The sequence below is a fragment of the Orbicella faveolata genome, unplaced genomic scaffold, assembly GCF_042242905.1.
Source record: "Orbicella faveolata isolate gen_17 unplaced genomic scaffold, um_ofav_v1 contig_2, whole genome shotgun sequence".
NCBI classification, from domain to species: Eukaryota; Metazoa; Cnidaria; class Anthozoa; order Scleractinia; family Merulinidae; genus Orbicella; species Orbicella faveolata.
The window spans coordinates 7,759,194-7,773,559 of NW_028301547.1; the positions used below are offsets into that span (position 1 = coordinate 7,759,194).

A 14,366-nucleotide genomic window follows, 5' to 3' on the forward strand; every position below is an offset into this window, starting at 1 on the left:
CACACGCGCGTGCATGCTGCGAGGATTTTCGCGGATGTAGCGCGGGGAAATGGCGTCCGAAATTCCCGAAATGTTTGATGCTTTTGGCCCACAACTCAATACGTTCATGTCTATTGGAATTTTACTTCAGTATTTTCGTCGTAAACTGCTCCAGTTTGAGTGAAGTAAGCCGACAGTGTCGAATTTAGTTATGTCCCGCTTTATATCACTGACCGACTGACCAAGTTGTGTTCCGCTGCTTCTTTCAAAAGAGCTCCACATTACTCCACTCTAAGTTTCACATATGTTGTCCCCTCATTTTCTCTTGCACTGCAAAAAGCTAGTTGGATATATTTGGATATAGCAGCGTTTCAGGACTTCTAAGTTTCCCTCCTCTTGCCACACGCTTGCGAGGATTTCGCCAGACTCTATCTCGACGGAAAAGTAAAACAAAATAATTGCAAGTTTGGGTTTGGCCTGAATTGTAAGCAACGCTTGATATTTTATCAAGGCCCAATAAGTGACAAAAAAGTTTATGTCTGTCGGATGCTGCTCAATTTTGTTTGTGTAAAAATTCAATAAATTGTCTGTTGTCGATGAATAACAGCCCGCCGATGAGTGTTTTGTACTGTCAGTAAAACATAACAAATTGGACTTTCCCACTTTCGTTTGAAAACGTACATCGAACTCATATAACATCTCTAGTTTTTAAATATGTTTAAGGTTGATAAATGTCTGAGAACATATTAAAAGCTTAGCTGAATACAGCAGAAATAATCAACGAAGTTACGATGACTCTTTCTGTAATCAACTCAAATAACGATTTCGATTTTGTTGGTTGAGTTATCAAAACTCCTTGTCTATTTTATTTTCGCAGTGTAAAATTTGACTATGTTAAAGAGACACACATGATGTTAGTAACCTTTGGCGTTGGTGAAAATTGTTGCAGCATCTCAGCACAAAAGACAACGAAAGAAATCTTCGTCAAGATTTGTTGACAGTTGAAAACACCGACTCGGACTTGAAAGTGCACGCGCTGCACTATACAAATGAGCTACTTAACGTACACGTCAGACTTTCCCTTCAAAAACTGTTGCAAACTCGCCAAACAAACAGAAACAATAAGAAACTATCAAAAACAGGTTTGGTTATGATTAAGCATTGTTTGGGAAACTCACAAATTAACTCGATACCAGAGTAAAGAGTTTTCTTACATAACTTTTCTTTACAGAACAAACGCAAAATCCTCGTACAACTAGCGCGAGCAGATATTATTCATTCACAGGATATGCAGCGCGAAATTGAAGTCTTGTTTTCGACCCTGAAAAACTCACCTTTTCCATTAGCTCAGAGCATAAAACTACATATAAGGGCCTTGGTTCTTATTCCTTGCCTTATTCCTTGCCATCACTGTGAAAAATCTGCAAGATAATCTCGCAACTCTCACCATTTGATCACGCAACGTGACAACAATTACGCGAGATCCCCGACACGTGCGTGGATCCGCCCGGATATATGACGTCAGGATGGCGGAATTTGCTCTAAAAATAGAAAAATTGTCCCATATCATAGGTGCGCGCGGATCCCAAGACTTACTTATGGCTCCTGCCGCTGACCAAGCGTGAGAACGAGCGCGAAGCGCGAGGCGAAAAAAATCCGCCTGTAGACACCCCATTGTTTCTGTTCTACCGCTCCCTTGAAATGATTGGCATGAAAGAATGAGAGTGAACACAACAGTTCACTTTACTGGCGCGAAAAAAATGTCTCAAGTAACCAATTTACAAATGTCTGCATGACGCAAAACAGCCAGCAGACGTTAGCGTCTAAATTAAGCTAGATTTAAATCATGTGGTGCCAAAACGAACAAAACAAGTATAGACCTAAACATCGAGCTCAGAAGACGAAAAGTTCGAACAAATCCAGGATGCAAGAAACATAACTTTGATGACACAGTACGGATCTCTAAGATTCTCGAAGTAACATAGGAGCAGTCTCTGGCGACGCCGTACAAAGCTAAATATGATCCGTGGTAACAAACCGCATACTTAACATAGTTTTAATCTAACAACCGGGCCCGGCATCACAATATAGAATGCAAGTAATCAACATTGATGATCACCGACTTTGTCCCTCCAGAGCGAATAATTAAAGAGATACAACATACATTTGTGCAATAGAAATGAGGCAAGACAAACCACACTTTAGTCGGCACATGGCAGATTACAGAGGTGTCAAACTCCACAAAGCGATAGATAACAGCTAAATAAAACTATGCAGAGCTCTGACCTCTATAACAGTCCAACGGCTCTACTCTACTTTTAAAAAAGTCATCCTGATAACACAACATTAAGTGCCCTTCAGAAACAGTGAAGGGCAAAATAAAAGGTTGAGAGGCTGGAATTTACAAGAGAATGGTAAATGTAGAAATGTCACAATCGAGCCGTAGGAGTCTGTGTAGGCCTGTCACCCGAATCTAACACATTTTGTTTTTTCTCGCGTCTGACGTCACGTGGCTTAAAGCAACCAATTAGCAAAAACCGTTCGCCTGGCGAACGGTTGAAAGAGCATAAACAATTGGGTGACTACAGGCGAATTTTTCTCGCCTCGCGCTTCACGCTCGTGTACCGCGCTAGAGCCCGCTAATCCACCTGTTCTGCAGGCTAATATTGCGTGCGTAATTTCTACAATCTAAGGAATACTTATTAGGTATGGTTTGTGAAAAGTTAACTGGAAAAAATAGTGAAACCACACACTGAACAATCATGCGCTCACAATTGATTATCTTTTGAGTTTCTGATCCAGTGAAAAAATATCCTGTTTTCATTCATGGTTAATTATTTAATCAGGAACTCTGCTTTTAGGGTTAGCTAAATCTACATGTTATTTGCTTTCAGAAGCATATATACAGAATTCACGGTGCTTACAATGTTTAGCATACTTCTTAGTCGTGATGTAGAATAGAGCTTTTAATAATAATAATAATAATAATAATAATAATAATGACAATGACAATGACAGTGACAATGACAACGATAACGATAACGACAACGACAACGACAATGATAATGATAATGATAATGATAATGATAATGATAATGATAATGATAATGATAATGATAATGATAATGATAATGATAATGATAATGATAATGATAATGATAATGATAATGATAATGATAATGATAATGATAATGATAATGATAATGATAATGATAATGATAATAAATAATGGTAATAGGACTGAGTGGAGTCCAATTCGGTCTGTAACCATACGAGTGATTAACGAAATTCGACGACCACGAAGCGGGAGTCCGATTTGTTAATCACGAGTATGATTACAGACTAAATTGGACAACGCGAAGCCCTGTTACTGAATTAATCAAAACTATGACAAAATTCGAGAAACGAACAAACCATCGATTGAGCGCTGAACGATTAAACGTCGTTATGAATGCTGAAAAACACAGCAGTTTACTCAAGTTTACTCAGTTTACTCAAGTGCACCGCAAAAGCGCGCGCAAAATGACACGTACTGTCCAATTACAAGCATGACGCGTGCACTGTCCAATTAATGCTCAAATCGGGCTGCTGATAGCCAAGTAAGTTCGAGAATTTTGTTATAGTTTTGATAATAATAATAATAATAATAATAATAATAATAATAATAATAATAATAATGACAATATTCATGAAAAACTACTCGATGCTGATTGGCTGAGAGTAGTGTAGTTCAAGTGTAACACCAGTGCAAATTACACATCATAATTCTGGATTATGATTGGCTGAAAGACAATAGGAAATTTTCTAAGCCGATGATATCACGTAGAATGATGACGAAGATTTTGTGCTGAAACTTTGAAAAACGTTTTCTCAAATAAGAAAAAATGGCTTCAAAAAAGATTTTCGGCATTTCGTCAAAGCGAATTTTTCATGTTTGTGTTATTAATAAATAATCATACGGTTTTTCTCGTTCAATTTGGAATTAATTTGCACTTGTGAGTTTTTCAAAAAGCTGAAATTGAACTCGCCGAATTGGTTCGTGCAATTTCAGCTTTTTGAAAAACTCACAAGTGCCAATTTAATTCCAAATTTAACTGGAAACCGTATGATTACCTGTACTAATATTAAAGTTAATGGCCAACGTCTCGGCGTCATCGTGGCACCAGTCTCAAGGCAAAGGGAATAAATTAATGCAAATATTTGATCTCTATACTTTACAGTCTCTACAAATTAGCATCATAACAAAGGATCCCAAATTCTTCAAGTGAATACCTTTGCGCGAATCGAATAGAAATAGTTTGCCTTGAGAAAGGTGACGCCGATGACGCCGAAACGTCGGCTGTTAACTTTAATATCCGCTTGCTTATGTTTTAAGAAATAATAATTTTTCCATAAATGTCTAAAAGCAATTTACGGTGTGCGTAGTAAAATAGAATTATAAAACCTAAGACAAAATTTACAAGTTCATCACTGGTGTATGAATTAAAATTAAGTGCTTATTCTAAGTGTTGAATTACAATTAGTAACTAGAAAAGACTGGCACACACCTGTCGAAAACAAGTCACGTACGTATACTAAAACGTTTTCAGTTCGCTCTTTTAGCAATAAAAAGTTTTCTTTCCAGGAATAAAACGCCGCAAATAAATCACTTTTCATCGAAATGAATTTCAAGAAATCTCGCCAAAGTTAACCTCAAGTTGGATAAATCCCCAAGCGATGCGATAGCTTTTTCTGAACGCTATCAATGCGTAGGAAAATTCAATTCACTGTCACTTACTGCAGCAAACGGGAGTATATTTTCTCATATCCGAGTACATCGTAACTGTTTCTTCGGCGATCCTAGACAGATTTTCTCCGATAATTCTCTAGAGGAACGTCTATGGTCTGTTCCTTCCAGCGAGGTTCTTCACAGTCGCTATGGCCGAAGTCACATCGTACCGGCCTTTCTTTAGTTTCTTAAACAGGTGAAAAACTAATAATTTGCGATCAAATATTCTCCTCAATGCCAAGGATGATAATGAATCTTGCCTTTAAAGGCCATAAATGTAGCACAATCCAGATGGATACCTCGAATTATAAAGGATTGAAAAGCGAAACAATCGACAACAACAAATTTGAAGTTTCGTAGACCACGAAACCTCCAACGACGCGCGCGATGCATGTCGGTCGACAGAGAGTCTTTAAACCTTCACCTTTGCAGCTGCTTACATTTTAGTTTCTCCTTGTTTGACAAGTAAGATAACCTCGGAAATCTTTTGACGGTTTGTCTCTGACTGTTAGCTGTATGAGAAGATATCTGATTTCATTCAAAGAAGTCAAAGAGTCACTGAAAATATCAAGTCTCATTAAGGGCAGAGAGTACTCTCTTATAATATTACAAACTATATAGATAAGTGTAGCGCCATTTTGTCTTTATTTTTTCGTTTTTTTGAGCCCTTTCGGTATGAAATACCATCTCAATTTTACCATCAAAAATGCCAAAGTTTGGTCTAAAATAAAAAATTCAAATAATTCAAGTAAAGTGCTGTAAAACCCCACCACAAATATCGGGAGAATCCCCTCCTCGACTAAGAGGAAGTCCAGGCTTTGAAGAATGGCGTGTGTAAAATACTACATGTGACCGTTGTTGCTATTTTCCGTCGAAGCCAATCAAAAATATAAAGACAACTAAACATTTGGTGCTGTAGATTTTAAGAAAGGCGCTATTTCTCCAATGTCAGCAATGGGCATCATGTTTACAATTTAAAATGAAAAATTTTAAACAGAAAGTTAGAAAAATAAATATCTTGTCAGAAATGAACTTATGCCGACGGATTAGCTCAGTTTGACGAAGTTAAAGCACCGACAACCAGCACGTAGGGCGGATAACGATCACTTATTTATCATAAACTTCTGACAGGTGCACTGGCGCCAACGGAGAGCTTGTGCGCAAGAGATTTTAATCTCCTCCGATTTCTAAACAGAATTGTTACCTCAAACTTTCGTGACATGGAAAACTTTAATGCCTGTTAGGGGTATCGAATAATCCCATTCAATTTAAAAGTGCTCGGAAAATTTGGCCTTTGCGCAAATTGCTCGCAAAATTGGGTGAGTGCTTGCTTGCTCGTGCTCGGAAAATTTTTGCAACTTCTCGCATGCAAGGATTCTCGTTAATGGCAAAACTGGGTAACTTTGGGGAAAAGTGCACGCGCTAAAACGGAATGTTTCTGGAAACATGCTTCTGTAGGTTTTGCTCACGCACATAAAAATTCTACGCTAAAGGTCAAGGCACCCGCAAAGGCAGAAAGTAATCTAGAAACATGAAGCCATGAGGAATACTACTATTACTATTGTCCTGTTTCGCGCTAGGTGTCAGCCAGATAACTTGGCGCAGACAAAATTTCCTTTTAATAAAAGAGAGATTCCGTTGCTCGCGAGACAACTTTGATCACTGCTCTTGCTCGCAAAAATAAACACACTACTCGCATGCTCGCAAATGCTCGCAAACTGACCATTCGATACTCCTCCTGTTGTTTTGGGATTGATGAAAATGTCCTAGGGATTTTGGGAAATAAACAAAGAAAGTCTAATAAAATCGAGAAAACCAAGCCGCTAAAAGACCCGAGTTGCTCAAAAGGTGGATAACGCTATTAAAGTACTGTCCAGTTCCATATCGTGGCTTGTTTTCTCAACACTTATCCACTGGATAGCGATTTATCCGGTGGATAGGGTTAGCCAGCCTTCGAAAAACTGGCGCCAGAGCTTTAAAACCACTCCAGATAGACTAAAACAGCGTTTTAAAGCCAGATGCAAGTTTACAGGTTTAAATTATTCACGGACGGATGTCAAACGCAATCATCTAGCTCGTTTTTAATTTTGGGTATTTAAACAAACTGCATTGAATGGGTCGAATGATTTTTGCAAAACCTACCTTCTTAGTTGGCAACCGGTTGTCAAGAGAAGCAATGCTGTTTTTGTGCCGTGGATTACTCAAACGGTGTTTTAGGATAGTGTCTAGCTCTTAAATCAATAAATACACTAATGTTCCTAGGAAGACTACGGAGACACTGTGTCGATGGGTAATTACGTACCGACCATCTGTGTAATCGTATGATGCTTAGCATTAATTCGTTGAGACTTTAGATTTCATCTGCTGGTCATTGATACTGCAGACACAAGATAGCAGGGATTTTGGCCACACGATTCTCTAACTTCAGATGTCGCTGAAATGTTGCGTTTTTAATCCCGCATGACTTCAAGTTATTGCCAATAGTAGTTGGTCCCTACATGCGGCGTTAAAAAGTGTCTTTCTACAAGAAAGCAGTGCACTCTAGAGACAACTGTTGCTGGTAGTTAATTCAGTTTAAACAAACGACGAACTTTACTTTGCTAAAATTAGCCATTGTTTTAAAATAAGACAACCAAAACTTGCTTCTGTCAGTCGGCTAAAGAGATCTGTCAGTACTTGAATGACATATTATTTCTCTCGTGTTTCAGCTGAGTAAATAAACAGGGCTGCAAAACAAGGCGCTTTTCGAAATCCAAAATACATAATCAAAGTTTTCTTTCTCGGTACACTTTCGATACATTTAATGAATAATAATGATAAAAAAGAGAATGTAGACGATGTAACACATGCTTTTTAGAGCTAACATAAAAACAAAAGTATAGGAGTCAGTGGGTAGAGTGATCATGTAGTATTAATTTTCACATGACAGGTTCGCGAACGTAATAGTATATAATTATTCACTTGATGTAATTTCGGTAGTGAATTGTCATCACTGAACCGGGGCCACCTGAGAGAATTGAACCAATCACAGCAGTCAGACAGTTTGTCAGTCGGTTTTTCAGTCAGTCAGTCAGTCAGTCAGTAAGTCAGTCAGTCAGTCAGTCAGTCAGTCAGTCAGTCAGTCAGTCAGTAAGTCAGTCAGTCAGGCAGGCAGGCAGGCAGGAAGGTAGGCCTTGGCGGATTGCGATAGCATAAGTTTTGGCATAATTGGAGCAAAAAAGCATAACTTTTTAAACGAGCACTGCCACGGCATATTTAGCAAATTTTAGCACTTTTTGGAGCATAAATTCATAAAATTTAGTAAATATGGTGTATTTTCTACATAAATAAATTAAATTTAGGTAGTATGTTCTTGCAATGCGTGTTTTAGCCATGCTAATAGTAGTATTGACTTTGTTCTGACATGCTTAGTTACTAGGCCTCTTTTGGCGAATTCTGGGGAATTTAGCAATCAGCAGGACAGCGCTCTTGCAGACTATCTCCAGGCCAGCGTAATGTTGCAGTACAATAAGCGCTGATGTTGACTTGTGTATACTATTTGTATCCATGTTTATTCAAGCAATTATTGGTGCTGAAAGAACTCAGAACTGTCAAGATAAGCTGATTTACTTCGTGGCTTGATACTTTCAACGTTATAGTTCGCTATAGTTTGAGTTAGTTTAAATTAAGAGAGTACTATATTCTTTTGGTTCAGTCAGTATATCCAAGTGTGATCATTAAGTCGTTGAAGGCATTTTACAAACGATTCAGAGATGCGAGCAGCTAATTTGGACAGCTGAGGTCCGAGACAAACTGTCATAAAACACAAATAAATTTACAACAAGAGTTTACTTGAAAAACATCATAATTTGGTGTCGTTATTGCGCGCCTATATGTACAGAATATACGTCATTTTGTGAGCATAATTTCGGAAATCAGGAAATCAGCTAGTAGCATAATATGCCACTTTTAGGAGCACAATCCGCTATAAGGCCTACAGGAAGGCAAGCAGGCAGGCAGTCAACCAGTCAGTCATTCATTCATTCAGTCAGTCAGTCAGTCAGACAGTCAGTCAGTCAGTCAGTCAGGCAGCCAGTCAGGTAGCCAGTCAGTCAGTCAGTCAGTCAGGCAGCCAGTCAGGTAGCCAGTCAGTCAGTCAGTCAGTCAGTCAGTCAGTTAGTCAAGCAGTCAGGTAGCCAGTCAGGTAGCCAGTCAGTCAGTCCGTCAGTCGGTCAGTCAGTCAGTCAGTCAATCAGTCAGTGATGAAAAAATGAATGATAAAACCTTCCATTGTTCCGTTTTTTCCAAATGTAACAAAAGGAAGCTAGGTCTATGGCCAAAACAACAGTCACAACATGGCAACGACAAAGAGAACGTCACCATGCCAAATAAAAGGTGCGTTATAAATAGTTGTACATTTCGTATCCATCCTCAGCAAAAAGAGAACGTGAGCTTAGAGTGGCCATTTTTCGTATTTTCCTTTGGAATTATACTCTGTCATTACATATTAAGACGGGACAAGCTTGTAGACCTATAGGCCCACTGATTCCGACATTTGGAGGTGAAACAGAAATTCATTTTTTAATGGGCGTCGTCCTGGGCGTCGCCGTCGTCACTGCTTAAGTTTCGTTATAGCCATCACCGCGAACATTAAGGTATTTAACCTATTCGTGTTCGGGCTGCATGATCCATTCATTGCGTATGAGGTATATAAAACGGTGGGCAAATCTGGCAGTTAGGCATTAAAAAGGGACTTTAATTAAAATATTTCGAAAAGACGCATCTTGTGGCTGTATCTGGTAATGTTTGATGCTCTCCCGTAATATTTCTCATTAAGTTAATTTCAAGGCTTTAGAAAATTAAAGGGATGCAGTGTTCCTACGTAGGTCTGTGAAAGGGGTACCCTTTTTCAATAAAAACACACGAAAGGGGTACAAAGAGTAGCGGGTTGGACCTCCGGGCGGAGTGTCCCCGTATAAAACTTTGTATAGAGTGCCCTAGCTCCCCCGGGGGTATAATAAAAGACATTCAAATCGATTCAAAGTGCGGCTGTAAACTTAACATAACTTAATACATTTGGAAGTAAACATTGCCACAATTGTTTCATTGCTGTTTTGGGAAAAAGCAATAATTAACCAGCCATGGTTCTGCGTAAAGCAAGAATTTATCGCCGTTTACCAACCAGTTTACAATATTAAAAGTAGGAACGGGGAAGACTTTAAAATAAAGTTTAAGCTACGTCAACGTTTAGCTACGTCAACTTTTGTGCCCTCGTTATCACCATTATTATTTCTTATAAAACCTAGGCCTATGTTACCCTTTTCATGTCTCTAGTTATTCTGACTTTAAGTTTTCATAGCATTTTTGCACCGTTGTATCCCAAGAAATGTTGCAAGATGCAAAACACAGTCCCACTGTAAGGTGTCACAGTCGCGGACTTTTTAATTGTGTGGTTTAACTCATTACCATTTCGAGTAATCGTTTATTCCTAGTCGGGTGTCTCAGCAAACAAGATTAATCTACTACTATTAGAGACCCGATTTTGCCTGTGTTTCTACATGCGTTGATTTTAATTATGATTGCTTTCTAAAAGCTTGTAAATTCAGATGTAACTTGGTTTCCGTTGCGAGCCAAATTGTCTGAGTCGATGTTTGAAGCGAGGCTCTGACCAGGAGCACGTCCCTCGCATGAAGATCCAGTGGACAATGATACTGCTGACACGTAATAGTAATAAGGTTGATTTTCATCTAGCTGGTCCATGTCAAGATAAGGAACTTCTCTTTGCATCCAGTCCTCTAGATCTTGGCACAGCTCGGTAAAGGTTGGCCGCGTATCAGGATTGTCCGCCCAGCAACGCCTCATCAATTGATAGCTGTGAATAAAAGCACACGAGAAATAAGCGCCTAATGACACACTTTAAATGTCTGAAATTGGTTTTTGTCTCAAACTCTCAGCCCTGAAAAGAACAAATAAAAACCAAAAATACAAACAAACAACACAAAACAAAACGACAACAACAACGACAACAACACGTTTCCTTAATTTCCCATTTCAAACTGACAAATCCCCTTTACTACTTTATTTTAAGATATACCTTTGAAAGAAAGAGATATTCTATGATATTTTATAGGGTATATTGATATGACTATTTCCGGCCAGTACGGCTAATTAGTGTCTTGATATTTTGAACTGCAAAACCTTGTTCCTGCATTATCCTTCCTCTCCGGGTTTTTTTTCGAAATAATCTAGCTAACTGAGTACCCCCTCCTATCTTCTCCCCCTACCAATGTGACTTACAACCCTTCTGAGCATGTATCTGGTTTTTCCATTCTGTATCCTCTTCTCAGTAGTCTCATGAGTTCTCTGTTTTTTATGCCGGGGTAAGGGAACCCTCCTAAAAAATGAAATTTTTTCATTTGATATCACTCTTCATGTGGTAAAATCTTTTCTTGGTAAAATATATTCTTTATATGATCTAAAATTCCTTTCATAAGTTCCTCGTTTAACCAACGGTTATATGCCCATCTTCATGCATACATACGCGAGCCAAGTGGCCCATCAGGCCGGCGTTTATACCCGGTTTCAGTCGCACGAAGCGAATAGCAGTATTTCAACTCTCAATTCTATGGGATGATAGCCCATCACAGGGTTACCCCCAGCATTAAGTTCACCGGTATCTATTTATACACCTGGTCGGAGAGAGGCACTGAGAGTAAAGTGTTTTGCCTAAGAACACAACACATAGCCCCAGCCAGGGCTCGAGCCCGGACTGCTCGATCTGGAGGCGAGTTTATAAACCCTAAGGCCTGTATTGTTACATTAAAATACTTACCGAGGGTTGCTATCTCCCAGAGAAGAACGCCGTATGACCACCTAAGCACATAATAAAGAGAGATAAAAACCTCAGTCTTTTTGAGATATTTTTTGGATTCACTCTTATTGAGAGTATTAATTTTCTAGACTGGACAGGGCAGTTGTATGAAAGGGATTGCAATGAAGGATTTACAGTGAGAGTGATAGCCTGCGAACAGGCTCCCGGCGAGGACGGAAAAAAATTTCGGCGAGCGCGAAACAGAAGAATTCGGGGAGCACCGGGAGCCTGTTCGCAGGCTATGAGAGTGATATTTGTATAATATCGCGAGTAGTGTAAATTCTTTAGAATTGCTTGAGCTTTCATATGATTACTCATTTATCATTATTGGCTGAGAAAATAGACCTTTCCCGCGTTTCAACAAACAATGACGCCGAGTCGAGGTCAGGGTGGACAAAAATACAGCAAATGTATGAAAATGTCCACCCTAACCTCGCTTTGGTGCTATTGTTCGAATGCACTGATGCGGAAGGCGGGAAAGGTCTATAAAGTATTCTCCCTTGTTAATTTGCACAACAGTGCCTTTTAAAAGGAAAACAAATAAACAAAAACAAAAAAAAAAAAAAAAAAAAGAAACGATAAACTAACCTACTCTCAGGCAATCACAATGAAGTCATGTTCTCAGTCATATTATTTCATCATTTCATCATGTTAACTGGAAAACCTCCCAGAGGCGCCTTGATAATGATTACAAGTTAAATGTACATTCTACAATAACTGTGAAATTCTGGCGTGCTGATTGGCTAATCTTCATTATCGATAATGTGTTTGTCTTCATGAATTTATAATTAATACGATGTTGTTATCGTAAAAAAACAAATTGTCGTCAGTTTTTGATGCGTCAAAGTAATCAAATTGTCAAAGTAGTCTGCGGATCCACTCAGCTATCGCCTCGTGGATCCACAGCTACTTTGACAGTGTTATGTTGAAACCGGACAGATGCGCAGAAACTGACGGCAGTTTGTTAAGTTGCTGATAGACTTACACGTCACTTTTTGTGGTAAAAACACCGTCATTTATGGCTTCAGGTGACATCCACTTTACAGGAAGCTTATTGTGTTGATCTGTCATGTGATGCTCATTTTCTCCCAGCGTGCTCCACGCCAAGCCAAAATCAGCAACTTTGACAAGTTTGTCGTCACAGAGTAAGACATTGCGAGCGGCGAGATCCCGATGAACAATGCCCTTTTCTGATAAGTATTGCTAAACACGAGAAATACGCTTAATTACTGTGGACGCACCAAAACTTTCCTTCGTTACAGTAGAATAAGGACTTTATTTTATCAGCCAACTAACTGAACACCAACACTGTCAACAACTGTTCACAATAATTGAGCAGTTGTCTTTAAAGAGAACAGAAAAAAGGAACAGGGGCCTGGAATATGAGAGTTCGTAGAAAAGGAATTCAATTTAGACAATAATATATAGATTTAGCCGAGCCTAAAAGCGGAGCTCGTGAGTTATTTTTTGGAATGTTGTTACTGATGCAAATAATCCAAGATGTACATGTATGTGAAGTAAACTGCGAGCGATTTTATAGTTTCAGCCCGAACTAGGATTACATCAGCAGATCGAGGTGTAAGATGGTGTGATGATGAAAATAGAGCCATGATTTCAAGTATTTCAGGGTAGCCACCGAAAATGTTGATCACATAACAGAACTGTCTTCTGTGCTTTTTGGTGGCATTTCCTGTTCTTTCTTATTGAGAAAGACAAGACATTGTTGTTAATCATTATATTCTTTCTTAGTGAACAACTGGGACTCCCACACAAAAGAAGTTTACACATTTTTTTGTTGTGGGGTATGACTGAAATGCAGTGGTTACAATATACTCAGTCCCCAAATTTCTACCAAATGAAATCTCACAAAAATACCAAAGTGGTATACACATGTAAAAAGTTAAAAAGTTTTGTTTTCTAACTTGATCCCCAAAGACAGTTAGCTATCTTCATTTTTGTATGGAGTCTCCTCCTGCTGAAAGGGTTTGCACCATCTCTCAAAGTATAAGTATAAGCAAAATCACTCTGGCATGAACAATAAATATGATATTTTGTTGTTGATCATGAATACTTGCATAGGCTTCTGATAATAATTTTATTATTCAATTCCAATGTGATTTGTTCTTCTTCTCGACTGAGATTGTGCACTACAGGAGCTGTTATTGGGTTCCATTAATTAACTTTGTTACAATTAAATTATACCAAGAATTATAAGTAAGCTATAAGTAAGTTATATTATGTACGTATATTTTGTCTGCACTACACAACCAAACGCACTCAAAGATTATGAGGCATAGGTACATTCGTCAGAAAAAGCCAGCATATCCAAGATATGTTCTGATTGACACATCAATTAAAGATAATTTACAGCAAAATGGATAAACAATACATCAATATCCTGCATGCACCAAAGCTGGACATGAGGTTATAAGGCAATCATTTAAACAACAGATTGAAATAATTTATAAATTAGAGAACACTATTTGTACAACGCTAGGAATCAAATTAACCTTACTGGACGTTGCGAATGGCAAGGCTGTCGGTAGAATGTCAAATTTCGCGACTCTTTCTTTCTGCAAAAATACTAATCCTGCAACTTTGCTTAAGACCCAGTTCTCCATTTCGTGTTGGCAAAATATTAACCTATGCCATGCCCAATACAGGTTATCACAAAATTGATTTAAGAGCAACATAAACCAAGCACAATAAATATCATTTTTAAGCCAAAAATGCAATTATTTAAATAAACCATGACATAATGAGTAAACT

General features: G+C 38.5%; 2 protein-coding genes across 4 annotated transcripts in view; both read right to left on the bottom strand.

Annotated features, from left to right (window-relative positions):
• Window positions 1-14,366, bottom strand: part of LOC149111777 (uncharacterized) — a 51,462-nt gene that overhangs the window by 23,626 nt on the left and 13,470 nt on the right. For 2 of the 3 annotated variants that reach the window (XM_089289387.1, XM_089289385.1), the window contains exon 1: window positions 6,890-7,104. The exons of the other annotated variant lie outside the window; for it this stretch is intronic. The gene's annotated coding sequence lies outside the window, so the exon portion shown is untranslated. Of the gene's footprint in view, window positions 1-6,889; window positions 7,105-14,366 lie in introns of those variants that run through there. 3 annotated transcript variants of the gene reach the window in all.
• On the bottom strand, window positions 9,211-12,795 carry LOC149111781 (tyrosine-protein kinase receptor Tie-1-like). The gene is made up of 4 exons (XM_089289390.1): window positions 12,583-12,795; window positions 11,559-11,599; window positions 11,024-11,120; window positions 9,211-10,598 (listed from the first exon to the last, which is right to left on the bottom strand). Exons 1-4 carry the CDS (start codon window positions 12,666-12,668, stop codon window positions 10,313-10,315), a joined length of 510 nt encoding a protein of 169 aa, XP_089145516.1. The 5' UTR covers window positions 12,669-12,795; the 3' UTR covers window positions 9,211-10,312.